The sequence below is a fragment of the Miscanthus floridulus genome, chromosome 7 (assembly GCF_019320115.1).
Source record: "Miscanthus floridulus cultivar M001 chromosome 7, ASM1932011v1, whole genome shotgun sequence".
Classification (NCBI taxonomy): Eukaryota; Viridiplantae; Streptophyta; class Magnoliopsida; order Poales; family Poaceae; genus Miscanthus; species Miscanthus floridulus.
In genome coordinates, this window is record NC_089586.1 from 122,427,467 (window position 1) to 122,444,855 (window position 17,389).

General features: G+C 42.0%; 2 protein-coding genes across 3 annotated transcripts; one reads left to right on the forward strand and one right to left on the reverse strand.

The window, feature by feature from the left end:
• The first annotated feature begins 2,114 nt into the window (after positions 1-2,114).
• On the forward strand, positions 2,115-13,756 carry LOC136467785 (uncharacterized). 2 transcript variants are annotated; one of them, XM_066466570.1, is made up of 23 exons: positions 2,115-2,311; positions 2,468-2,556; positions 2,681-3,379; positions 4,395-4,573; positions 4,675-4,749; positions 4,836-4,970; positions 6,026-6,144; positions 6,332-6,628; positions 6,700-6,787; positions 6,976-7,081; positions 7,891-8,001; positions 8,624-8,787; positions 9,099-9,219; positions 9,446-9,670; positions 9,757-9,947; positions 10,139-10,306; positions 10,395-10,500; positions 10,587-10,724; positions 10,837-11,001; positions 11,075-11,278; positions 12,755-12,949; positions 13,024-13,095; positions 13,207-13,756. In XM_066466570.1, exons 2-23 carry the CDS (start codon positions 2,509-2,511, stop codon positions 13,357-13,359), a joined length of 3,759 nt encoding a protein of 1,252 aa, XP_066322667.1. In that variant the 5' UTR covers positions 2,115-2,311; positions 2,468-2,508; the 3' UTR covers positions 13,360-13,756. The 2 variants fall into 2 exon arrangements, with proteins under 2 accessions (XP_066322667.1, XP_066322668.1); XM_066466571.1 differs by having other exon boundaries at positions 2,487-2,556.
• A 691-nt stretch (positions 13,757-14,447) lies between these two features.
• LOC136467786 (peptidyl-prolyl cis-trans isomerase FKBP12-like) lies at positions 14,448-16,386 on the reverse strand. Its single transcript, XM_066466572.1, has 5 exons — positions 16,190-16,386; positions 15,827-15,860; positions 15,643-15,704; positions 15,113-15,165; positions 14,448-14,827 (listed from the first exon to the last, which is right to left on the reverse strand). Exons 1-5 carry the CDS (start codon positions 16,275-16,277, stop codon positions 14,726-14,728), a joined length of 339 nt encoding a protein of 112 aa, XP_066322669.1. The 5' UTR covers positions 16,278-16,386; the 3' UTR covers positions 14,448-14,725.
• Positions 16,387-17,389: the final 1,003 nt, after the last annotated feature.

Sequence of the window (17,389 nt, forward strand, 5' to 3'; positions counted from 1 at the left end):
ACAATCGTTCTACTGAAATCCTCCGCAGTTAATTTACCTGTGTTTTTGCTATCTATAGAGAAGGTCTGATGTTTATTAAAGTTACTAATGACAAATGCACCCATGTAAGCGCGTGTTTAGTTCCCACCCTAAATTTCCAAAAAGTGCTACAGTAGCCATCACATCGAATCTTGCGATACATGCATGGAACATTAAATGTAGACGAAAAAAAATTAATTACACAGTTTGGTTGAAAATTGCGAGACAAACGTTTTGAGCCTAATTAGTTCATGATTGAACACTATTTGACAAATAAAAACGAAAGTGCTACAGTAGCCCAAATTCCTAAATTCAGGGAACTAAACACGCGCTAATGATCAATGTATTTTTTGGATTCTATATTATCTGCGTGTCTAGAATCCTAGCAAGAAAATATTCCTCGTTTTTAGGTAATTAAAGTGGAATTGACGAGTAATATATAAAAATAATAGGAGTCAATTACAGAATAACTGATTCCGGATGGTGTGATGGGAATTGGCAAAGGCCTTGGTTAGTTGGGCACCAAGTTGGCGCCGGCCGAATTTGCCATGCACTGTAGCTACAGTACTTGTTTGTTTTTATTTTGTAATAATTGTCCAAACATTGACTAATTAGGCTTAAAACGTTCGTCTCGCAAAGTACAACCAAACTGTGTAATTAGTTTTTAATTTCATCTACATTTAGTACTCCATGTATGTACCGTAAATTTGATATGACGGAAAATCTTCTTTTTACATAGTGTCAAATTCTGGAATTTGGAGGAACTAAACACCACCCCCACCCCCCACCCCCCACCCCCACAAAGCACTTCTGCACATCATCCCGGCCCCACATGTGCGCCATTCCTGCAAGAAAAGCGAGCTGGAGCCTGGAATGGAAGCGACGCACTGTCAGTGGCAGGACCGCTCCCCGCACGCTGCAATTCCTGAGTGCCGGTTTAGTTCTAAAATTTTGTAAAATTTGTTAAGATTTCTCGTCACATCGAATCTTTGAATGTATGCATAAAGTATTAAATATAAGTAAAAAATAAAACTAATTACATAGTTTAGACGAAATTCACGAGACGAATCTTTTAAACCTAATTAAACTATAATTAAACACTCATGGTCAAATAACAACAAAAATACTATAATATCATTTTCAAAAAAAATTGACCAACTAACCCAGGCCTACGAAGCACCGGGGCCAAAACTGCCTTTAGACCACGTGATAAGCATAGGGTCATGACTCCTTCGACCACGCCGTTTGAAAAAGATACCGACACGCGGGCCCCCACGGCTCCCCATGCGCCGCCCCAGACACCGAACACGCGCTGTACCGTCCTCGATGCCCGCCACGCGTAGTAGCCCTGCCGAATCGAACGGAGCAGCGTGCGATGCGGGAGGGGAAGCGGGGCCCGGGGAGGCGAGCGTTCCCACCGGCCGGTCCACACTCCACAGTCCACACCCCCACCCACTCCACTGGGCCACTCCACGGCGCGGCTCTTGCGCACCACCGCCACGAGCCCACGACGTCCCGGCCACCACTAACGTTTGGACCGTTACGGGAGGGCCCCCGTCCCGCGACGTCGTCAACGCTGCTCCGCTCGGTCGGTGAACGCAGCTGAGTCCAAGCCACTCTCCCGTTGTGGTTTACTCCTACGGGGGAAGGCTTATGTAACGGAAAGAAAAGAAACGGACGGCCAAAAGAGAATGGGCCAGCTATCGTTGGGGCGTTTTTTGCATAACCCCTCCTGGTCTTGCTTGCATAACTTAAGGACGGTTACTGCACCCGTGCACCGAGTATAATAACAAAAGATAGTAAAAAAGCTGCGTGGTAAATCGGCAACGTTATTCTCGAATCAATTGTTTCCTTTTTACGCCGATGATATGCTTCTATTATTTTTTCTAGTGAAGGGCTTAACCTCGTTTAGTCGTTTTCTTCCAAGGGAAGGAACGACCGAACGATATACATCTATGCTGCTATTACGGTAATACCGCGCCAACAGAGGGGTTAACTGCAAATTCGTCCGTCCCTTTCCTGTTTTTCGAAGGCAGTGGGGGTTTAGTAATTTTTCTAGTACGGCCATGAGCTAATAAATAAACTCGTCTTGTCCCTTTCTTCTTCCTGTTCGGCTCCCCCTTCCCCCGTCGCCCACTCCCGTACACTCCGTTGCGCTCCACGCTCCACGCTCCCATCGCTGTCGCCCACCGCGCTGCTCGCAGAGTTCGTCCCGACGTTCGTCCGAAGAAATTCAAATCCGGGCGCTCGCGTCACTCCCAGCGACGAATCTGCGTGTCGACTCGGCTCCAAGGTAAGCATTTTCCCCTGCACGATTCGGCTCCCATTCCCCCTGAATTCCTCCTGTGTTCAAATCTGCGGCTGTGAGAATTTTTCCGACGATTTTTCGGGTGTGGAGATCACCCGCATTTGGTGCGGCTGGTTCGGGTTTTTTTCTGATTTTTGCTAGATTTGTTCGTCCGTTTCAGTCGGAACCTGCATGCGCTCGCCATGTTCACGGATGGGCTAGATCGCGACGCCCTCAAGTGGGTGCGGGAGGTGAGCGAGCTCGCGGCGCCGCCGAACCCTAGCTGGTTTTAGCTGCTGCGGCCTCGGGTTCCCGTTCTCTGATGCGTGTTTTTTTCTGTCCATGGTGGTGTTTGTTGGTGGAATGCGTCTGCAGGGCCAGGGAGCGGCGGCGCTGCATAGCCACGACCGGATGGACGCGCTCCGTGCCGTGCGCGGCGCGGCCGGCCGCGGCGGGCTTGGCATGCCGACGCCGGAGAAGTTCCGGAGCGGCCACATGCCGCGCGGCGCGACGGTGCCGCTGTCACGCTCCTCGCTGCGCAGCGACGACGGCAGCGCCGCCTCGGGATCCGACATGGACGAGTCGTCGGACAACGATGAGATTGAGGTCTGCAGCGGCAGGTACTCGGTCGACTCGTCACCCCGCCGCGACGACGTGGCCCGACGCACGGCCGTGCCCCTCTACCGCTACGCCACCATGCCTGGGCAGCAGAACTACTACTCTACTGATGATGGTTACTCGGACTTGAGCTCTTCTCGAGACACAGCACTGCCAAGAGCTAAGGCACAGCCGATGGGGCGGCCCCAGGCACGGGTTGTTGAGTATGCTGATGAGGAGTACTCGGACTCTCCAGGCACCTCCGAATTTTCTAGCCAGGTGGAAGGACAGAGCAATGGTGTGACCTCCAAGGGTGGGTATGCATCAGAGTACTCCCATACTGGTCCAGCCCGAAGAGAAGTGAACAATTTGGTTCCTAAGAATCGTGCAGCAGCTGCAGAGAGGATGCGATACCAACATGACAGCCATTCTGCTCATGTCCCCATTCGAGAGGATGTGAAATCAACACGTAAATTGGTTAGTTTTCTTTGTTTATTTACAAGGAATTTCCATTCATCTACCCCCCACTTTTTCCATGTGATAGCACCATCTGTAAGTTCCATTTTGTTTCAAGTTGGGGTTGCATTTAAATGTGTGGGAATATGGTAAGTATAAAATTATGCTCAACGTTATTCCTGTTTGAATATGATAATTGTGAAAGCATCACATAGTTGTCGATAAATTTTTCATATTTACCCAGAAATATTTTTGAAGCCCAAATGTTCAAAGTAATAGTTATTTACATGGATCTGAGACAGTATGTGTTTTAACTTTGAAATGGTTTGACAAATATTCTAGTTATAATTGATCAATCGATTCTTCAGACACAATTTTCTGCAAACATGACTGGTTCAGTGAGTTATCTTGGGTTCCATGGCTAAATGTCTATATTGGAGTAATCCCATTCCCATTCCCATGTCTATGTAAGCCACTCCTGATTCTGCTGAAGGATAACACACTTATGCATTTAGTTTACTAGGATAATGGTCTCGATGATTCATGGAGGAAATTTGCCTCTGAATGATCCAGAAGGAATTGAGTTCTTCTTCCTTTTTTTTCATTTATTGATATGGAATGTTTAAGTAGCATAAGCACTAAGTCTCAACTGACTGAAATGGCTATTTCTCTGGTTCTAGTCAATGTGTACTATGGAACCCAAAGTTGCTATTAAAATTTTGGATGCCTCTGGAACATACCTTGATTCTTGACATTTCTTACTGGGTTCTGATGTCCTCTAAAGAAAACAGCTAAATCATTTTTGTAAGATCATTAAAATAGCAGGTTATATTGTCATGTTTCTTGCTTTTTTTTTTGAATTTTTTTTTTGCTCTCTCTTTCAGCAATGACATTATTCATCATCCTAGAAAATGAACTTGCAGTTATAGCACTGAATGCTTCTTAGTTCTTACATGGTCCTATGTGGTGATTGCACTAGTTTCTTGGTGTGACTTTCTTAAAGATGTTCAAGTTTGATGATTTGTTTTATGTACAGAATGGGTTGTCTGATGTTCCCAGCGCACCGCCAATAAATGATTATGACCAGGACCATCATCCAGTTACTCATGATGATACTCGGCCTTGTGACAATTCAAATTTCACCAATGGCTTATCTGCCAAAAAAGATCACCAAGAAGTCAATGGAGGAGCTAACTTAGCTGACAAAAATGACAGGTAGCCTCTATAAGATGTCTTAACATAACATTTTTATTTAATGAAATGAAATGTTTCATTTTGCTTATCCATCCTTCTGGTTATTTTTTCCTGCTATGTAGGAGCACTTCGAATGCAGGACCCACAAGCAAGCCATCTAGCTCGATTCCTGTTCGAGTCCCAACCTTTCATGCCAGGTATTTTTTTTATTATTAAACAAGTGTTTAAGTGACAGCAGTGGTCTATAATCACTTCTAAACACATTTCTTGAAACATTTTACAGTCTGCAAGGGCCCTGGTATTCTGTACTTGCTTATGATGCTTGTGTCCGCCTTTGCCTTCATGCATGGGCTAGAGGCTGTATGGAAGCTCCTGTTTTTCTGGAAAATGAATGCACGCTCTTGAGAAATACATTCAGGTAAGTTAACTCTTGCACATAATTGAAGATAGGCACTAAAACCAAACTATAAGGACTGCACTAGATATTGTATCTGCACCATGCTCGCTGCCTCTAACAACTGTCAGTTCTGTCTGTGATGAGGAATTGAGGATAGCCATTACTTTGTGTTTTGCATTTATAGGGTCAGGTGGCAGCACCTAAAAAAAACCGCAATTGTGCAATGTAGGAACATGTCTATTCTATTATTCTTCTTGGTTATAGCTGCTGCTGTCCACTATGATATGGGATTTTCTTTTCATTAATTCACCATGAAATGATATTGACTGTTGAGGCACATCGTGTGTTTTTTGTTCAAGGTCAACTATACCAAAAATCGTTAGGTGTGTAAATCCTACCTGTGTTCTATATAACCATGGCTATCAAAATCATTCGGCTTGCATGATCCTCCATACACTGGCTGTCTTGGTAGTCCCCTGGTGTGACTTTTTTCTCAGTGTGCATGGGGATGTCTTCTGACTTCCTTCACTAATTCTTTTGATAACAATGCATTAGTTAGTTTAAATCTATTCTGTAAGCAAAATACATCTCTAAAATTAAGTTAGTTGGTTAAATTTGAAAAATGTAACCGACGGTTACTATTGGATATTGTAAAGAACATAAGATATTAAATCACTCAAAGGCCCCGTTCGCTTGGAGGAATTCTGGAGGAATCTGTGAGAGGAAAACACTGTTCCATATGAAAAAAGAAGCGGATCAAGCCGGGTTTAAGGGCACGCGAACGGGGCCAAAGTAGTTTCTTTGAATATCTACATAAATCTACATATGCATTTTGAAACAACACAGTGCAATGATCTTAAGAATAGCAAATTTTAGCAAGGCCCCAAATATTATTACTTAAAAATGCTAACTTTGGCTTCCACATTCAACATGCTATAAACCTTTTTGTGTACTTCATTCACAAGCTTATGAGTTATTCATCGCTCATGCTGGTTGTTCGACATATCTTCTTTTGTCACACTTTTATTTGATGTGACACTTGAGTAAGCCTTGACATTCTTGAATGTTTCATTTAGCTTGCAAAATGTCTTGTTACAATCGGAAGAGGAGCTTATGTCGAAGCGTGCATCAGAGCTAGTTAGCGAAGGGGCTGCATCAAAGCCCAAGAAAACAATAGGCAAAATGAAGGTTCAAGGTACAAAACACATACATCTTTTCCATTTGAATACCGTATCTGCTGCTATTTTCTGTTTATTATTGATGAAGATATCTAGGAAATTAGTGCATCCTATTGGTTGTTGGACTGTTGCATGTGCTCAGTTTGGACTAATACAAAAAATGCCTTTAGGGATTAACCTAACTTAATACTATTCTGTTTGCAGTTCGCAAAGTTCGGATGTCTGTAGATATGCCTTCTGGTTGCAACTTTTCATCTCTGCCAATGGTGAAATTGGATTCTGTCCGGTACCGTTTATCCAATGTACAATCCACACTTTCATCAGGATGGGAGTCTGTACGTAGAGTTCGAGTTCTACCACAGCTTCCTGCTAACAGTTCGTTCTCAAAGCACAGCTTAGCATACATGCAAGCAAGTGCTCAGTATATCAAGCAGGTATCCGGCCTGTTAAAGGTCGGTGTAACTACTCTGCGGAGCAGTTCAGCATATGAAGCACCACAAGGTTAACATGCTTTATTTCTCCCATAGACTTCAGCCTCTTGACTTGGTCTCATATATTTTTTCTTGCCTCAGAAACATACTCCTGCCAGTTGAGGCTTAAAAGTTCACCTGAAGATGATGTGGTACCTATGCAGCCAGGATCTGGTGAAACACATGTCTTGTATGTCCAAGAGAAATTCCTAAAATAACATCTTATTTTATAATAGCTATATTACCATTAATTCATTTGCTCTAAATACTACACTCAGTTTGTTATATATTTGTTCAAACTTATATTTGTTCAAACTTACTTTTGTAAGAAAAAAAAGCTTAATCTTAGCAAACCTGACTATCTATGTCATATTTCAGCTTTCCCGATAGCCTGGGAGATGATTTGATCATCGATGTGTCTGATTCAAAGGGAATGTCCTGTGGTCGTGTTGTTGCCCAAGTTGCTACAATGGCTGAGGATCCTGTAAGATTTTATGAACCATTTTGCTACTTGTTTGTCGAAGTTATTTAACAAAAAGGATTCTTGTTAGTACCTGAGCTATTGCCCAGTTGATTGATTCTGTTATTATGAATCTGTTAGTCCCTGGTTCAATCCTGGATCAACAAAGGAATTCCTACCAGATCTAGCTCCCTAAGTAAAAATTGTTGCCTCTCGCATGTGAAGCCACAATGGAAATGTGCCGTACTCAATCACCTATGGGGCCATGGATGCTCCTGTCGATCTTACGAGGGACATGATCTTCATGCTGTGTAGTTTGTTGGTCTGGGCTTGTACATGTGGTGTGAGTATGTGTGGGATTGGTGCGAGTACGCAAAAAACATGTTTGTATACTACTATGTGTGTAGTTTGTTGGTCTGGGTGTGTACATGGAGCGTGAATTAGTGTGTGTGTGTGGGGGGGGGGGGGGATTGGTGTGGGTACGCAAACATTTTCAGATACTACTATACCCATTAGGGTGTAAAAAAGGGCTTTTGGTGTTCATACACCATTTTTCTCGATGTATGGGGGGATTGGTGTGGGTACGCAAACATGTTCAGATACTACTATACCCATTAGGGTGTAAAAAAGGGCTTTTGGTGTTCATACACCATTTTTCTCGATGTATGGGGGGATTGGTGTGGGTACGCAAACATGTTCAGATACTACTATACCCATTAGGGTGTAAAAAAGGGCTTTTGGTGTTCATACACCATTTTTCTCGATGTATCGTATAACATTTATGCCTAATAAAACTAATGCTCCTCCAAAAACATCTAAATTTCTTTGTGCAGGCTGACAAGCTACGCTGGTGGTCAATATTCCGGGAACCTGAGCATGAACTTGTGGGTCGTATACAGCTATATATCCACTATACAACTGCTGCGGATGAGAACAATATGAAGGTAGAGATGCTTCAGCTCTACGAATGTGTTACACATTGATCTTATGTAACTTCTTCGTCCTTAGTTCACGTTTAACTCTACCTGCAGCCCACATTCTGCTACTATGTTCATTTAATCGGTGGTTAATTTACTATAAATGTAAATGTCACAGTAGTTGAAAACAAGCTGTTTTGATTCTTGTTGACCTGGGAATAGCACTATCTGTATCTGCTCATCTCTGGCTTCTGATAGTTTACCATGGCTATATCAAGTTCATCTTTGATTTATAGAAAAGGGCTTGTTACTTGCCAAACATGTTATGATATTAGTGAATTATCTAATGTCTGTAGTTTTGATTTGACATACTAAGAGCATCTGCCATGTGGAATCATATTACCCTTAAGTATTCTCTTAGCAAGGAATAATGGACCTAGATAATACACAAAGTTTGTTGTCTTGAATACAAGAAAATAAGGTAGCCTTTTTCAAAATTTCGCTATATATCAATTGAAGGAATACTGATTTGTTTTAACTTGTTGGACAGTAATGGTTGTCTCTATATTAACAGGCATGATTTATTTTAACTTGTTGGACATTAATGGTTGTCTCTATATTAATAGGCATTCTTTGCTCTGTACTCTAGTATGGTTCTGTTGCAGAAACTGTAGCGTATGATATTGTTTTGGAAGTTGCAATGAAAGCGCAACACATTCAACAACGGAACCTTGTGGTGCATGGCTCCTGGAAATGGTTATTAACAGAATTTGCATTGTATTATGGGGTTTCAGATGCCTACACGAGGTTGAGGTACTTCCCTATCACACTGGGCTACCGACTTTTCTACCTTCTAGCCTTTTACTGCTTTATTATTGTGAATTGTGATTTTTAATTTAACTTACGGATTGTGGTATCATTTATTTAATCTAATGTCCTTCTGCAATGCATGCCAATTATTTTATTATATGTTCTCTTGTACTTGATATATAGCAACATGAGGGCATGCCCCGTTCGGCGCTAGTTGTTTAGATTTAATAATGTATTGAATCTGTAACCCCCTCTTCATTTCTTGTTGTCTTCTTTTTCGTGCTGTGGGATTGCTGACTGCTATTCTTGTATAGGTACCTCTCTTATATCATGGATGTTGCAACTCCTACTGCTGATTGGCTCAATCTGGTTCATGAACTTTTGTTACCTATACTGATGAAAAACCATGGTACTGCTACTTTGAGCCACCAAGAGGTACATTTCTCTCTCCCATTAGACATGTATTGTTTTCTGAACACTGTTTTCGGGCATGGCAACATGTTTCCTAGGTTTATGTCAATGCTACATTGTTTGTCCAAATTAAACTATAATTAGTTAAACAAATTAATTCTTCTTTTTTGATTCTGTATTTTTATCTGTCCAAAATGCTGCTGTGACAAACATCTCACTACTATTGCTTGACTGAAATTTCTTCACACAGAACCGAATACTGGGGGAAGTTGAGGAGCAAATTGAGCAAACTCTAGCTATGGTTTTTGAGAATTACAAGTCGCTAGATGACTCTATACTGTTGGGTTTGGCGGAAGATTTTAGGCCTCCAACTGGATTGGCTGCTGCTGCTCTGGAACCAGCTATTAAGCTGTACAGTCTTCTACATGACGTCCTATCTCCGGAAGCTCAACTAAGATTGTGTGGTTACTTCCAGGTCATTATTCAACTATTCGGTAAACAAATGGTATCTTATGTTCTTTAGTTATAACTAATGTTTTTATGTTTTTTATTCATGTCCAGGCAGCTGCCAGGAAGCGCTCGAGGCGCTACATGCTTGAAACTGATGAGTATGTATCGGGAAATTCAGAAGGTATCAGGGTGGACTTGGTAACTGTTACCACGGCTTACCAGAAGATGAAGTCATTATGCAACAATCTGCGCAATGAAATTTTTACTGATATTGAAATTCATAATCAGCACATACTTCCCAGGTACATGATCTTATGCAAGCTTCGTTACCAATATGCTTTAATGTCATAGCCTGTACACACCTTCTAAGCACAGATCATTTTGCAGTCTATGAGAAATATCCATTTTGTGTTATATATCTGTTTGTTCTTTCTTTCTGATCTTTGGTTTTTGACATATTTCCACTTCTCTTTGTTTCCTTTTGCTTCCACAGCTTTGTTGATCTGCCAAATTTAGCTGCCTCCATCTATAGTGTAGAGCTCTCAAATCGACTACGTGCTTTTCTTGTTGCTTGCCCTCCTGCTGGTCCAGCATCACCTGTTGCTGATTTGGTGGTTGCTACAGCTGATTTTCAGAAGGATCTGTCTAGCTGGAATATCTGGTAATTTTGTTTACTGGTAAATAAATCTAAATCAAGTCTCTTGTTATATTCATGTCTTTGTCATGCCTTATGTTTGAATTTCGCACAGCACTATAAAAGCAGGCGTTGATGCAAAAGAGCTGTTCCATTTGTACATTGTATTGTGGATTGAAGACAAACGCAGGATGTTACTGGAAAATTGCAGACTGGACAAGGTGAGGTGATAATTTTTTATTTGCTGCAGATTTTCATTATGCTACTCTTTCCAATTTCATTCCTTGGTACATTTCCCAATTTTCAGGTCAAATGGTCAGGGGTTAGGACCCAGCATATGACAACACCTTTTGTGGATGAGATGTATGATTTGCTAAAGAAGACATTGACAGAGTATGAAGTTATCATTTGCCGATGGCCAGAATACATATTTGTTCTTGAGAATGTATGTCAGAAACTCTATTTCTTTTAGAGATTTTCTAATTCATTAAGTTGTATCAGAATGAAGTCCCAAAGTCTGACGTATCATGTATCGTTTTGATTCTTTGAAACAAAAGGCCATTGCGGATGTTGAGAAAGCGGTTATAGAGTCTCTGGAAAAACAGTATGCAGATGTTTTGGCTCCACTGAAGGATTGTATTGCACCAAAGAAATTCGGCCTCAAAGTTGTCCAGAAACTCACAAAGCGCAATTCAACTGTGCCCTATACTGTACCTGAAGATGTAAGTTTTGGTATTAATTTTTACGTTTCTTGGGACTTCAATTATTAATATCTGACCCCCTATCTGCTTTTAGCTTGGCATTCTCTTGAATACATTGAAAAGACTACTAGAGGTTTTGCGACCTCGAATTGAGAGTCACTTGAAGTCATGGAGTTCTTGTATACCAAATGGAGGAAATTCTGCGGCCATTGGAGAAAAACTTAGTGAAGTTACAGTGACATTGAGAGCTAAATTCCGAAATTACATGCAAGCAGTTGTCGAGAAGCTTTCGGAGAATGTGAGTGTCCTTTTACATCCTGTTACTTGTTCCTGATCTCAGCTGGTTACAAATTCTTGTGAATCTCTGATAAGGTTAGGGAAGGGCAGGCTTGGTGCAGTGGTGGGAGCTGTCTCACTGAGTGACCAGGTCGCGGGTTCGAAGCAGCCTCCGCAGATTTGCGGGGGGAAGGCTTGCCTCGGTTTTTCCCTTCCCCAGACCCCACTCATGTGGGAGCCTCCGGCACTGGGTCTGCCCTGTGATAAGGTTAGGAAAGGTGCTAGGCAGTATCTAGGCATGTTGCCAAATTTGCACACAGCATGTGTAGCTGAATGAATTATATAAATAGAGTAGCTGAAAACATTATATAAAAAGAGAGGACCAATAACATACCTTAGTGGCTTTGACTTGATGCAAAATTTATGTTCCTAGTTCCTACAGCAATACAATACCAGAGGGAAAAATTTAATGACAGGATTAACAGCTTTACAATAGACAATAGTGCATTAAAAGAAAGAAAATAGCAAGTTAGATACTTATCTGAATGATCTCAGCCATCTCCCATCCATCAGACCATATCAGCAGCAAGGAAATATGTATTTTAAATCACAAACAAGTGGACAGCAGGTCAGCAGTACAGAACAACATGTGGCAAGTTATTATAATTCATAAATAAAGCTCTAGTTCAGAGACAGATAGTTCTCACAACATAAGAAAAACAGTCACACAGCAGTTCATAAGTTTAAGAAATACATGAATGCATCATAAAAGATAAACCATGACATGATAACCTCTGCTTAGGCTTCCTGCGTCCGCGCGAGCTTCTGCTTCGCCCGAAAAAAGTGGCCCGCGTGCGCTCGTCCGCTTCCGTGTTGCCTCACTCGCCTTCTCGCTGCTCCGCCTACCCCCCTAGGCCCTGTGTGACCCCATAGCCTAGCGCCTAGGTGGCCGTAGAACACTGATATCTGATATCTTGCTGAAACTAGGCACAAACTTACCATGTCATAAAACCAAGTCACTTTTCATGCATACTTGAAAACGAGATTTGCTTTAATGATTTATCTTTATCCATGCAGCAAGTTCTGGCATGGATCTGCTTTCATGAGACCAGGATTTAGTTTCTAATGTAAATTTATCATTATGGGTACTTTTCTTTTAGAGAATGGTCTCCTACCTAATAAATTTCTATGCATATGGTACATTTCACCTCGGATCTACCAGTGTGAGACCAGAATTATGAATGCCTTCATGTTCATTTGATCCTGGCGGTGTTATAAGTTTGATGTTCTATGTAGGCCCCTACCAGAATTATGAATGCCTTCATGTTTCAGGTTTTGTAATTTTATTCTATCCAACCAAGTCCTGATTCCATATTCAACTTTATGTTGCACCCCTTGCTATGTAGTTATGGATAGAATGGGAGAGGCCTTAGTAGCAGTTTACAGAGACAAGTACATTTGTTGTGAAGAACAATTTGTAACCAAAGGTTTTATGCAGACCCGTATGCAAAATACCACAAAGCTCAAAAAGATCATCCAGGATTCAAAAGAGTTGGTGATGGAATCTGATATCCGCAGCAGGATGCAGGCCTTGAAGGATCAGCTAATTGAGGCAATAAATCATGTGCACAAAGTCTCTGAAGTACATGTTTTTATTGCCATATGCCGAGGTTTCTGGGACCGGATGGGACAGGTATATGAAGTATCAGTAGTGAGTAGGGATGGTCCTTTTTTCGTACTACTGTTACTAATTTGATCAATATTTAGGATGTGCTGAGTTTCCTGGAGAATCACAAAGAAAATAAAGCCTGGTATAAAGGTGCACGAGTCGCAATCTCAGTAAGTTCATGTTCCCACGGTCCCCCTTGAACTTATTGACCATGTCTTCGCCTTTTCTTTTGATGCTTCCCATCTCTTACTCTAGTTTAATAAAACCTGTTAATCCGGCAGGTCTTGGATGATACTTTTGCAACCCAGCTGCAACAGCTGCTAGGTAATACAGTCCCACCGAAGGAACTAGAGCCACCCAGATCTATCGTGGAAGTTCGCTCTATTCTCTGCAAAGATGCACCCCGCCAGAAGAATTCTAGTTTCTATTATTGATGATCAGGCTTAGCTGTACATAGTAGTCATGCGCATCAGTGCATGCAGCTTTTATCTTGGAGAGAAAAGGTCAAAGTGCTCGGATAGCCGGATCTTGAAAAAGAAAGCAATAGACCAATGAGGTCTAGAGGAGGCTCAATGATATCTGAGAAGCTAGCCTTGTGTTACACCATAAAAATTGTTGGTATAACCTGGCTATGTACCCATTGCCTGTGGGATGGGGTCTACATTTGGAAACTGGATTGCACTTTAGAGTGTAATCCAATCCAATTAACATTGTAGGTTAGCTTCATTGATGCTAGCTGTGGTTAAGCAGTTGCTCTATTTTTGAACATGTTAACTGTTCTTAGGAATTCTTTGAAAGGTATGGACAAGGACACAAAAAAATTGATGGTTACTGATAGTGAGGAAAGAGTGCTTTTAAGTCTTTAGATTTCAATGTAAACCGTCTTGTTCCATTTTCAAGTATGAAAACAATGGATGGATGGTTCATGTGGCCAACGACTGAAATAGAGTAGCTCATCTTTCCTGCTTTGAGCTCAATGTCACTTAGACATTTTGGCTCCGACATGGCTAGAGCATGCAAAATCCGCTCCAATATCAAGGTGCAAGCATAGGATGCCTCATTCTTCAGCCTAATTACAAACGCCAATACAGTTCACGCATGCCCCTTTGGTATCGTCTCCAACTCTCCATTCACCACGCCGGCACGCCCACATGATCATCTCTTCTGGTTCCGGCTGCGGCAGCCGGCAGTTCAGAGCACGCCCACATGATCATCTTTCCGGCCGCGGCAGCCGGCGGTAACCACGACTCCGCCCCTCCGCGATCACTAGAATAGGCTCTGCCAAATTTCCATCACGGGCACGGGGCACCCCTGCCCGCCAAACGCCACTGCGCGAGGACCGGTATGCCGGTATGCGTCTGTCTCACCGGACACGGCGAAACTGGTTTCTTGGTACGACCGGCGGCCAGGTTCGCGCGTCCATATACTCAGCAGCAGTCAGCGCCACACAGAGTCTCCGAGCCATCTACCGTTTCATTTACACTGGCAACACGCGGCCCATCACAGATTCGCAGCATTCCACTGCAAGAATTGCATCAAGTTTATTGCGGCCGGCTACGATTGTCACATCGGAAGCCATCGGATTATAATCATTGACGAGAACTACTTGAGTCGCCACACAAGGAACTCCATAAACTTGACATCACGGTTACAGAGTGCTAATGTTTCACAGGATTTCACTCAGAACACCAATCTGCTGTATGTAGCATGAGGTGACAACGGAATTATTTCATTACTCCAGTGAGCATGGCCAATGTTTCCATAGCTGATCGATGGCTCCATCAGCTATTACACTGCCAATTACTGGGCACCGAGGACTTCAATCTCGAACACCAGCACTGAGTTTGGTTGAATACCCCAGGCTTGGAACCCGCTGGCTCCGTAAGCATAATCAGGCGTGCACTGAAGCAAGAACACTCTAATATCAGGTGCCAGGACAAAGCTAAGATGAAGAATTATGAACTAAAGAGAGAACAGATTATCAAGGCAAAGATAATGCACTGCAGAAGGGTAAAAATCCATAGCCCTAGCAAAGCCTTTTTGGACAAGTTACTTCCATCTAGAGATAGAGTACCTTCAAAGTTGCAGTAGTAATAAAATGCTAGAAGAATCAGTAAGGCAAACACATTCAGACTAATTTAGCTGATCAGCAAAACAAACAGACTAGTTTACGTCTAAGGAGCATACCTGGATACGAGCAACTTCACCCACTTGCATGGTCATAACTCCCTCATCCCATCCTATAGGAAACACAGCAATTAGCACAACAGTAATTGGAATTGTTTATTTGGCTAATAGACCATGATTTTGCAGGACTGAAGTTTTGGCATGCAACATGAAACTGGAGTGACCCTGAACAATGACTGCTCACTTTTGGGAAAATCTAAAATGCTCTAGGCTTCATCTGAGTCAATTCGGCAAGGAAAACATGACTGACAATTTACAACCATGGCTAAAAGAGAATATAAAGCAAACCATGCAAATTTGGAGCTCTACCAGAACTAAAACATCATGATAAGTAAAGCTCATGCTACATTTATAAATAACATCAAAAGTACAGGTTTGATAGACAAATATAACATACAGGACTGGAAGCAATCAGAATGGTCAGGTAATGGAACCCTTGCTAAATCGCAAAGTAAGTAATGCACGTGAAGATAACTAACAGGCAAAGTTCTTAGGTCTCTACATGAACTGATGATCTGTGGCATGATTACCTTTGATCACTGAACCCAGACCAATGTTGAAACTGAATGGCTGCTGCCCAGGGTCCTTGGTGCTGAAAAACACAACAACAGAACACAGTGACTGACAGGAAAAGAACTACTTCAGTGTACACGTGCTTATTCCACCGATGCGCTACACTTCGATGTAAATCGAGAAAATAGATTGATAGTTTACCTCCAAAATTTCTTGGATAGATCACGATCCTTCCCTGAAAACAAACCCAGTATAGCAGTAAGCAAAAGTTAGCGAATAATTATCGCAGATCAGATAGTGTGAGTCATAATACAAAAGAAAGAGAAGCGAATTATGCAGAGCACAAGGTTCGCTTGCAACTCTGGATCAGATCGATCTCAATCCTACGACTGAACATCGCATCTTCAGCATCAAAGCCGAGGAAAAAAAGAGAGTCGCCGCTTATTCATCGAGGCTACTACACGAAATGGATCTGAAAGCATCTAACTCTAAACCCTGAAGTCATGCGGATCCAAGAACAACGTAGTAAATCAGAGGTCTATGGGATGAAGGGAAGGTGCGAACCGTAGCCGGTGCAGTGGACGGTGACCTTCTGGCCCTTTACCGGCTTGGGGCCGGTGCCGGCTCTCAGGATCTGCTTCTCGAAGCCCATCCTTCTCTTCTCCTCCGACTGTTTTCTGTCTCCTCTCTTTGGGCGGCGGCGTTTGTGTTGCGAATTGCGACCGGAGCCTGCAGGGAGTCGCTGTGTGGCCTAGTGGTAGCGTGGCGATATTTGTCCCGCTTCAGCGGTATCTTTTCACTTTTTGCTGCAAGGTGCGCAATGTCTTTTTTCCTCTGCCATCCGATGGACATTTTTTAAGAACCAAAATGATTACTCTCTTACTTTTTTATTACTCTCTGTCTTAAAAAAAAGTGTCTCCGTACCGATTAAACTTTAAAATTTTGACCAGTTTCACAGAGAATATTAGCAATATTCTTATCTTGAAATAAGTTTATTATAAAAATAGATTCGAAGATCTATCTAATGCTATTAATTATGTACAATAAATATTAATGTTTTATATATATTTAATCAAAGCTAAAAGTGTTTGACTTCTTAGAAGATGAGAACGACACTTATTTTAGGATAAACGCATGTTAAAGAGCTGTTTTGGATCCACTAGCATAGAAAGACCTTCGAGGTGGTTAGATAGGGCTGTTCGGCTACATATAAGCTACCTGTAAAAGGAGCTACTGCTAGTTGTCAACATAGTAATCTATGAAAGGCAGCTGTTGCAGCAGCAGCACCACCACCAATGTTTGCAAAAACAAGCGGCAAACAAGCCCTAATAGTTAATGGCCTCCAAGCTAATAATTAGTAGGTCGATTTGGATTCACTAGTAATAATTTTAGCTGCTAAATTTTAGTGCCAGTGGATCCAAAGATGTCCTAAGTTTATTCTAGATTAAACATTTTTAATTTTAACCATCAACTGCAATTGAACTATTTATAACAAAAATATTTCACATAATGAATCTAAAAACATAAATCTTATGTTCTTAGTCTATATAAAATATTCAAAATTGTTGCTCAAAATTGTAGCTCGGCGATCAGTTGGAGCGAAGATGTATTTATATTTAATATAAATTATCCGGCCACTTAGTGTGTAGCTGAGTCTCCAGCCCTAGCTAGCCCATAGTCCATAATGTCGAGCGCGGAGCCCATACACATGTAGGAGGAACATGCATGACCAAGGAACCGTTGCTGACCACCGTAGGGATGAAA

Coding starts and splice junctions, on each gene's coding strand:
- LOC136467786 (XM_066466572.1), bottom strand. CDS start 16,277: ATGGGCTTCGAGAAGCAGATCCTGAGAGCCGGCACCGGCCCCAAGCCG. Junction 15,166..15,642: donor TCTGGGTTCAGTGATCAAAG/GTAATCATGCCA, acceptor TGTTTCCTATAG/GATGGGATGAGGGAGTTATG. Junction 14,828..15,112: donor GTGAAGTTGCTCGTATCCAG/GTATGCTCCTTA, acceptor TTCTTGCTTCAG/TGCACGCCTGATTATGCTTA.
- LOC136467785 (XM_066466570.1), top strand. CDS start 2,509: ATGTTCACGGATGGGCTAGATCGCGACGCCCTCAAGTGGGTGCGGGAG. Junction 4,971..6,025: donor CTCTTGAGAAATACATTCAG/GTAAGTTAACTC, acceptor TGTTTCATTTAG/CTTGCAAAATGTCTTGTTAC. Junction 10,307..10,394: donor CTGTCTAGCTGGAATATCTG/GTAATTTTGTTT, acceptor AATTTCGCACAG/CACTATAAAAGCAGGCGTTG.